General features: G+C 44.7%; 1 protein-coding gene across 1 annotated transcript; it reads left to right on the top strand.

The window, feature by feature from the left end:
* Positions 1 to 34: 34 nt before the first annotated feature.
* Positions 35 to 8,081, top strand: OSTM1 (osteopetrosis associated transmembrane protein 1). Its single transcript, XM_010161743.1, has 6 exons — positions 35 to 124; positions 2,961 to 3,075; positions 4,956 to 5,053; positions 6,381 to 6,545; positions 7,313 to 7,478; positions 7,789 to 8,081. Exons 1-6 carry the CDS (start codon positions 35 to 37, stop codon positions 7,842 to 7,844), a joined length of 690 nt encoding a protein of 229 aa, XP_010160045.1. The 3' UTR covers positions 7,845 to 8,081.
* Positions 8,082 to 9,014: the final 933 nt, after the last annotated feature.

The following is a 9,014-nucleotide window of genomic DNA, read 5'->3' as shown; positions in this document are numbered from 1 at the left end:
GGGGGTCAGGGCTGTTTCCTTAAAGCTTCCAGTCATGCAAGTTCTGTGCCGGAGCGCAGTGATCGCGGGGTTCCCGGGCGGGCAGGTGGGTCTCGCCCGGCTCCGTGCGGAGGGCTCGGCCTGGGTGCGGCCGGTGACCTGTGACACCGACGGGACGCGCGGGGCGTAAGGTGCTTTGGTGGTGGCAGGGGATGTTTGGGAAGTGGCGTTGGCAGTGATGGCTGTCTTCTGCTGCCCGGTGTAGTGGCGTGGTTGGTTCAGCCAGCTCCCGGCGTGGTTAGGGGCAGGTAGCTCCACCTGCGGAAAGAAATCTTTGCTCCTCTGTGCAGGTGGAAAAACTCGAGTTGTTCTTGCTGATGTAGCAATACCTAAAGCAGCGCTTTGGCTCGCAGGTCGTTGTTGTACAGCACTGATGAGGAACGCTGGCAGAGCTCAGTGGCCTGCTATTTCTTGGAAAATCGATGGTCTCTGAAGCTGTGGTGAGTGATGCACATCATCTGTGGGGAGCCGTGTCACAGTGCTCCTGGCTCTAGCGGTGGCAGGAGCGTGTCACAGCCAACCAGAACTCCAGAGCACTGGTTGGAGCCTGTGGATTCCACCAGTGGGAAACCTTGACTGAAGCTCAGTCTTCTGTCATCCTCCAGGCTTTTGATTGATGTTGATTTTTTTTTTTCCCCCCTCTTTTCCTCATTTCTTAGTGCTGGAGGTGGTTCATGGCTAGCGTTGCATGTTCTTACCCAGTTTATCCATTTGTAAAAGTTAGTCCCTGGTGTAATGCGAGGACGACTGGTGGATCAGACAAATGGACCTTTGTCTGTTCTCTGATGATGGCTAGAAGTGCGTGCCCTGGTGAGAGTAGAGAGAGCAAGTTTATAGCAGTGTATCCCCTGGATTGTGCTTCCAGTCTTGGGATTTCTGAATTTGTATTTAGAATCACTGTTGACAAGAAAAATCTGTTGCTCTCTAAACCCAGGTAAACTTGTGGTGCAGCAGTGTCCTGCTGCAAACTCTTTCACAGCTTAAGTTACCTGTCATGTGAAGTAGGATCGCTTTCTGGTTTTGATGCGTTATCTGCTTGTTGCCCCTCATCACCTCAGCACTTATATTGGCAGAGCACAGGGATGGTCATCTGACAATTGTCATCTTCAGGGCAAATATGTAGGCCGTGGTCTCCTGTTTTAGTTTGCAAACCTGTAGTCTGTTTATTCGTTTCTCACATGGAAGCTGTTTTGTGCCAGTGACTAGGTAATGTGACAGTGAGAAACTGAGTACGTAATTCTCTCGGGTACTTGCAGCATAATGTTTTGGCCAGTTTTAGGTTGCCAAACATATCGTGGCACTTAAAATACGTGTGAACTCACTGCAGCTGCTGTTCTTGAGTACTGGCAGCCTGGGAGGGCTGGTCCAGTATGTCATCTGGAAGACACATCTGTGTTAGAGAGAACTTGGCTTTCCTTCTGTGCGTGGATTAACTAATCAGATAAATAAAGGAGATAACTTCTGGAGACCTCCATCCATGATCACAATCAATCAGGTGTCGGGTGTGTTTACCTTTGCTGTCCTGCAGTAGTTGTAGCGTGATGTGGAAGAAGCAGCCAAGTTAAATTTTGGACATCTCTGAAACGTAAAATCCTCCTCACTACGCTTATTAAAGAAGAAGTTACGCACACATCTTTAAGGAAGGATACAGGTCTGCTTGATTCAGCTTTGGACTGAAAGTGCATGAGCTCAGCTGGTGAGGAAGTTTCACAGCTAAAGGCCTTCATGAAGCAACCCAGAGTGTTTCCCACACAAACAACTTTTGTGCATATCTGCCTGTAATTCAGTAGAAATGAAAGCAGTTGAATGTAGGAGTTGCCAGATGTGGCAATATTTAGCTTCTTCAGTTGAGTTTCTAAGGGAAACTTCTTATTTTAAAACTGAAGCTGTTTTAACAGAGCGAGGCAGAAAATGGATTGCTCATAAAGCTCTGTAAGGAACGTTTCTCCTTAAAGAGATTATTTTCTCATGTCTCCCTTGTCACTTACTGAAGAGGCTTTTGGCAGCTTTGGCAGTTTTGAGGAGTTCTTAAGTTAATGTAGCAGCCAGAAACCAGGAGCTAGAGCGCAGGAGTCAGCTGACTGGAGGTCGTGGTTTGAGGGAGAAAATAAAGCTTTGAAGGAGAAAAACATTTTGAATCCTTATAGGGATATTTCCTGTTTATTCTGTAACTGCTTTTATAGCCACTCTGCATTTTTTTTTTCTTTAATTAACTCGGTCTGAAGAATAAGTTGTTGTAAGAGTTGTGCCAGTGCCTGCTTTGAGGATGAGGAGTGTTGGGTGGTTTACTAAGACAGATGAGCTTGGGGCCTGTGCCTGGGGAGGACGAAAGCTCGGCCTGGTCATAGGCAGTGGCTGCGGGCGCCGCTTGGCAGAGAGCTGTGTTCCTGGTACTGCTGCGCAGGGGCCAGGGGGAGGTTGGCTGCTGATACAATACGTTGGTACAGCCGTTTTGGAGGTGGTTTTCTGTTGTTTGGGTTTGGTTTGTTTTGAGACCAGTCCGTTGGTTCAGCTCCTTCAAATGTTCCTTGATGAACGACCCTGTACTCCTCTCTGGCTGCGCATACCTTGAGCTGGCTTCTGGGGCAGTGGCCTGGAAACGGATGGGTGCTAGCTGCCTGGCAGAAGAGGGCCTCTCTAGCTGTTGCTTTTTTATTTTTTTTTGCTGCAGTCACGTATTTTCGACTGACTTGCATGCACTCCCAGTAGGTCTTCAAAGACCACGTGCTGTATGCTCATACTGTGAATTGAAGGGTCAAAAAAAAGACTTTCAGTGTTCTGTCAATTCTGCTCTGCCTATTCGAGAAGCAGCAGTGTGATGGGATGTGATCGTTGACCTGTGCCTGCCTAAAATATGTTTCAAAGGTTTCCCTTTGTATTTTTAACTTGATTGTTGTTTTTTTCATTTCCTTTTTTTCTAGAATTCTTCCGAGAGCCACAATTGTGCCAAAAGCATCTTGACCTCAGACAGGCTGCAGATAGTCGTGACCCTGTCGGAGTTCTTTAACGAAACCTGGGAGGCAGCCAACTGTGCAAGTATGTGACTCCTTCTGTAGCTGTCGTGATACTCTTGTGACTTAGCCCCTGAAATTTGCACGGATCAGAATTGTGTGTATTTGGTTATATACAGTCAGTAGATAACAGACAAATCCTGAACTAGGACCACTCCAGTGAAGGGTGCCAGAGCTCTTTATTCTGTAGGGCATACTGCCAAAATCTGAGGGTACTAGTCTGTTGGATAACTTAGTTTTATATAAATATTTCTTTTAGGCTGTTCTTTCAAAAGACAGTCATGTTCATTTTCTCTGTGACCTACAGACCTTGCTGGAGACTTTCCTTGACTTCACTGCAGTTTCTTTTTGTTTTTCTCAGTTTTCCCCTTTTTCCAAAAACTTACATAAGAGACTTTACCTTGTTTGTCAATAAAGTCAGTAACTCTGGAATGCCTACACATTGAACAGTGTCTGCCTCCACAGCCATACTTTTTATTTCATTTTAAGTGTTCAAGGCCAGGCTGGATGAGGCTTTGAGCAACCTGGTCTAGTGGAAGGTGTCCCTGCCCATGGCAGGGGGGTTGGAACTAGATGGTCTTTACGGTCCCTTCCAACCCAAACCATTCTATGATTTTATGGGTGGAAGGTGTCCGAGTCTATCTCTGTATCTGACTGTCCCTGTGCTGATGGTGCTGTGTCACGCTTACAGCTAAACTGTGTCTTTTTGCCATTCTGCTGGTGTAGGAAGTGGAACCTTACTCTAATAGGCGCACTGGAGAGCGGAGGGAATAGCACTGTGGGATTGAGTGTTAAAGATGCTGGATTTGCTGCAGAGTCCCTCGAGAGCCCAGAAGAGTTGATTTTCCTGTGCGAGTGTGGGCTGTGTGAAGACTGGAAGGGGCAATGCAGGAGGAGCTCTGTGGTCGCTGCTCTCCTGCTGTGCTTGGCTTGTGTGCTGCCTGCCCAGAGTCCAGCTGAATGCTCGCCCTCCTTCTTTCATAGAATCATAGAATAGAATCGCAGAATGGTTTGGGTTGGAAGGGACCTTAAAGACTATCTAGTTCCAACCCCCTGCCATGGGCAGGGACACCTTCCACTAGACCAGGTTGCTCAAAGCCTCATCCAGCCTGGCCTTGAACACTTCCAGGGATGGGGCATCCACAGCTTCTCTGGGCAACCTGTTCCAGTGCCTCACCACCCTCTCCGTGAAGCACTTCTTCCTGATATCTAATCTAAACCTCCCTGCTTTCAGTTTAAACCATTCAGGAGAATTTTCCAGGGTGTGGGCTTGCTCTCACGGTCCTGTTGCTGAACATCTAAATTCCCAAACTGCTGCTGTTTTCAAGGGTCTGTCTGGTTAGAGCAGAAGCGGGGTGGAATGGATGGAAGCAGTAACACAGTAGGGTTGAGCCTGTAACTGGGAGGAAAGCCCCTGACTGGTGAAGTGGTCAGCTCTTTTCTTAAACAATAATAACCTACAGTCTGAATCTGCTGTTGTGCTCATTGTCCAGCTGTTTCCCGGATGCTCTCTGCTTTGTCTCCACTGCTGGTGCTTCTGCTTTCACATAATGGCTGTTACTGTAGCTGGGCAAAGCCAGATTTGCAGAGTAGAAAATAAAAGTAATGTCTTGTTTTATCTTAAAGTCCAAAGATAATTCAGACCCCCTCTTCAGAAAGCTCTTGATGGTAGTCTTCATCTTTCACTTAATCAAGGCCAATTAATTCTGAAATATGGTCTCGATGAGGAGTTAGGTCGGCAGGTCTGAGACTCCAGTGGCAGGCAGATAAAGAAACTGCAGTGTTGACTAGACCTGTCGTTTGTAGTCGAGAGCTCTTTTTGTGGGAGTGTAGTGTCTGGGGCTTGTCAGCTACGGAAATGTTAGAAATTCGAAGATCCTGATTGTTTTTCTTTCTCTTTGACAGATTGTTTAATGAACAGCAGTGAGGGATTAACAAATTCTACTGTAGAATTCCTGGATTTATTCAATAAATCTCTGACATGTTTTGAACATAACCTTCAGGTATTTATGCTGTGTATTTAAGAGAAGCACTAAATCCTTTAATTGCTACCAAAATCTTATTTATGCTTAATAAACTGCAGATATGAATTAGGCAAATAAACTGCTGCTGAGTTTATGGATTTTAGGCAGAGAAAGCAATGATCTGTAAAACGCCGATGTTTACAGATGGAGAGCCTAGAATTAATTCTAATTGATATTCACCTTGACTTCATTTTGTCTGTAATTGCAACGCTACTTCGCATCAGAATTTCTGCATGCACAATAGTCGATAATTACATAGTAAGAAACACTATGTCTGCATGCTGCAAGTCTCTTTTTCTACCTCTTTGGAGAACTGTTGTCTTCCGACTTAACAATTCAGTCTTTAAATAGCCTCTTGACAGTATAGACTAGTTCAGAAAGACCAGCACCTTAAATCATTGTAACAGTTCTTTTGACTAGTAAAACTGTGGGTACACAGAGTTTGTGCATATTGCAAGGGCGATATAATTGGCTTAGAAATCAACGTGGTAATTGTCCTCAAAGAAAACACCTAAGAAACAGCGCATATTCCGTTTCCGTCGGAAACTGGCCAAGGGGTGGGACCATTCAGTGGGAAAAATGGGGAATGATAGGTATGAGGCAATCTCTGAGGAAACTGTATGACTTTTTATTATTGATGATTTCTCGGAAATGTGCCTTTATGGGCCTGGCCCATGAGCAGTGTGGGCTGGCCTATTGATCCGTTCAAGGGTCTGAACTGGGACTTAACCCAGTGGTCGGTGGGTAGCTGATAGGACCGTCACTAGGTTGGAATATCTTTAGGGATTGTAATTTGGTTTTCCAGTGTGTTGTATTGCATTCAGGGGTGGTGAAGGCCGCAAGTGAAAAGGATTACTTACTGTGGGAAAGCCTGTCAGTACAGCTCAGCAGTAACAGCAGTTACTTGTTAGGTATGGGCAAACAAAAACCAAAACACAACATTAAGGAACCTGATGTCTGGCTCCAAGATAACATTTAATTGCTAGTAATTTTTTTTTTCCTCCTTCTGGGAACTGGTACTTAAAAAATAAGTGTAAGGGTTTTTTTAATTAAGGAGGAAAAAAAAAGGCTGCTAGTTCAGGGAGCGGTTTGAGATGCATAATCTGCAGGAAATGGATCCTGTCCCTAGTGAATTAGAATTGGTTCCTTTTCCTCCTGCATTCTCATGTGAGTTGTCTGTCTGGGCCTCTACTCAGTCTAGGGTGCTAGAAATTTGGATTTCAGGTCAAACTTGAGCCTAGTTTTTAATTTTTATTTTTTAAGTAATGCCTTAAAACTCTGTATGAATGCTGTTTTATAACCTTAGGGACAAAACATCTATCTGCCACCAAATAACTATACAGAAGTATGTAAAAACTGCAACGAAACCTACAGAATGTTGAATGACCTGTATAACAACTTACAAAGGATGAACAGGCAAGGTGGAGAGTCTGGGCACGCCGCCCACTTGTGTATCGACGTGGAAGACGCGGTAAGTATTTATTAATACTCAGCAGAAAGGCCTTGTCCTGGTGGTCTTTGTTCATCTGAGCCGTTTGCGCTTGTCCTGCTCGGGATTGCTTTTCCCCTTCTTGGTGTGGGATGTCAGGCTGACGTCCCCTGGGGAAACAGTGAGCTCGGTGGGACTGTCTCGCTCTGTCTTGTCCTCAGTCAGGGCAGCAGGAACGTGACTGAAACTCCTCATCGCCCGAGTGCATTCCAGTTTGAGTAGCTGCACTTTAATTTCTTGTTACTGTGAAAAAGGTGGCTTTAAAAAAAGAAAAATCTTTTCATCTTCTGGCTTTTAATGCGCAGCTTTACTGCTGTTGTTCTACCCAGTGTAATAATTTATTCCTTATTACAGCAGTCGTTTCTAGGGGTCCTCAGCACTGGCGACGTACGTTTGGGAAAAGCTTTATTACATTGTAGAGTTTTAAGCGGTTGGGCAAGAGGAGCGTTGTTGAAAGCGTGGGATTAGCCTTGTCCCCGCAGGCTGTCAGTGAGTTCTCTGGGCAGCAGGCATGTGGGAATGCCTACAGTGTATCTGAGTATACGCTGGTTTTGAAGCTTGTAAAAGTTTTGATGTGAAATCTTGGCTCTGATAAATTGCCTGTTTCTATGTTTCCAGGGGTTTGCTTTCTTCTGGGGGGAGATCTGTGTTTTCTGAGATCGCATCTGAACGCTTGAACGTCCTGAGGCCTGAGCGTTTGCCTTGCTGCACAGTGGAAAGGCACGTGCTTGCTGATGTTTTTCTTTCAGATGAACATCACTCGGAAGCTTTGGAGCAGGACTTTCAACTGTTCGGTTCCCTGCAGTGACACAGTCCCCGTGATTGCAGTTTCATCCTTCATTCTCTTCCTACCTATCGTTTTTTATCTCAGTAGCTTCCTTCACTCCAAGCAGAAGAAGCGGATACTCATTTTGCGTAAGTGGTGTTGCTGGCATTTCGCTGTTGAGGTTGGGTGGTGCCAGGGACTCGCTTGGCTCTTGCTGGGAGAGGGGGCCCCGCCAGATCTGCCTGCAGCTGTGCTGACGGCGCTAATAGCGACTATTAGTCTGCTGCTGTCCCCTGAAGAAGGGTAGTCAAGAGCTCCAGCCATATCTTTTCATTAAAGTTTCTGGACGTGAGCAGAAAGCTGTTGGCGAGTCTGTGCTGGATAAATAGAGGGAGTGGAGAGACTAGTTTTTGTGGAATTCTTTGTGTTTAATTTTCATATAATTTTTTCCCTTTCTAGCCAAGCGCATCCAGTCAAATGCCAGTCTTGTGAACATCCAAGAAAAATACAGCTGAGCTGCAAAACAAAACCTGAGAACTGCTGCTGGTATACAGTGGGTACAATTGTGTTGGAATGAGGCCGGCACAAAAGAGGAGTTAATTATGGTTTAGTGTAATGATACAGAGCAACACAAGTTAAACAAAATGCTGTCTGACTTCTAAGCGAGGATATTAACAAACATGACAAGGCAGGGCTGTGTGACACTGTATGGACTCTGGTTCTGAAAAATCTGTGGGTTTTTTTCAGTCTCAGGCTGAAGCTGGTGTTTTTCTGTTTCTAAGCTTTTGTACTTCTCATCTGTAGAATAGCTATGCGTTCCTTGCATGAGTGGGTTTTTTTTTCCTCTTTAATTGTATTTCTTTCACAGAAACTTGAGATTCTGAATCTTTTTGAGGTGATTTTCACAGACAGACAACGCTTGAAATAATATTTGATGTTCCTACTTGAAACGTTAATTCCACCTAATACTCGGTTTTGCCAGAGTTGGGATGGATGGGAAACCTTTAAAAAGAAAAGTTCCCACCTCTCCGGTACCTCTCTCTAAAGTCATGTTGCTGGTCTCTCTTGGGGGAAAAAAATAAAATGAAGGCGTGAAATATGCAGAGGAAGTGGTAATATATAATGTCCAAAGCTAGCAACAAAAGCAACAGAACTGCCAGTGCTAGACATGAATAATAATCGTTGATGACTACAGTATTCAGTTATCTCTGAAACAGGCGGCGTATTTAGTCATTTGCACACTTTAACCACTAAAATCATTGCTTTTCAAATGCTGGATTTTCAGAGGCTTATTTTAGATGCCTGCTTGGGTAACTGAATACTTCACTGTTTGTCTGTTTATTGTGTTATTTCCTTTCCTTTTTAATTATCAAGGTTGTGTGGGGTGTTTTTTTTTTTTTCTTTCGTAAAGAAGCGAGGTAAAGTCAAGTCACTGGAGATGCTGAATTTGCTGGTCTAGAGCTTGCTGTGGCTTAGGATTTTCAGAGGCTTATTTTAGATGCCTGCTTGGGTAACTGAATACTTCACTGTTTGTCTGTTTATTGTGTTATTTCCTTTCCTTTTTAATTATCAAGGTTGTGTGGGGTGTTTTTTTTTTTTTCTTTCGTAAAGAAGCGAGGTAAAGTCAAGTCACTGGAGATGCTGAATTTGCTGGTCTAGAGCTTGCTGTGGCTTAGAGGTGTTTA

Source organism: Eurypyga helias, unplaced genomic scaffold, assembly GCF_000690775.1.
Source record: "Eurypyga helias isolate BGI_N326 unplaced genomic scaffold, ASM69077v1 scaffold33031, whole genome shotgun sequence".
Lineage (NCBI taxonomy): Eukaryota > Metazoa > Chordata > Aves > Eurypygiformes > Eurypygidae > Eurypyga > Eurypyga helias.
This window is presented reverse-complemented; position numbering and strand designations above follow the sequence as displayed.

Bases quoted from the DNA above. Each gene is read 5' to 3' on its own strand.
- OSTM1 (XM_010161743.1), top strand. From the start codon at position 35: ATGCAAGTTCTGTGCCGGAGCGCAGTGATCGCGGGGTTCCCGGGCGGG. The intron at 5,054-6,380 runs GTATTTATGCTG...TTATAACCTTAG, and splicing joins GTTTTGAACATAACCTTCAG to GGACAAAACATCTATCTGCC. The intron at 7,479-7,788 runs GTAAGTGGTGTT...TTCCCTTTCTAG, and splicing joins GAAGCGGATACTCATTTTGC to CCAAGCGCATCCAGTCAAAT.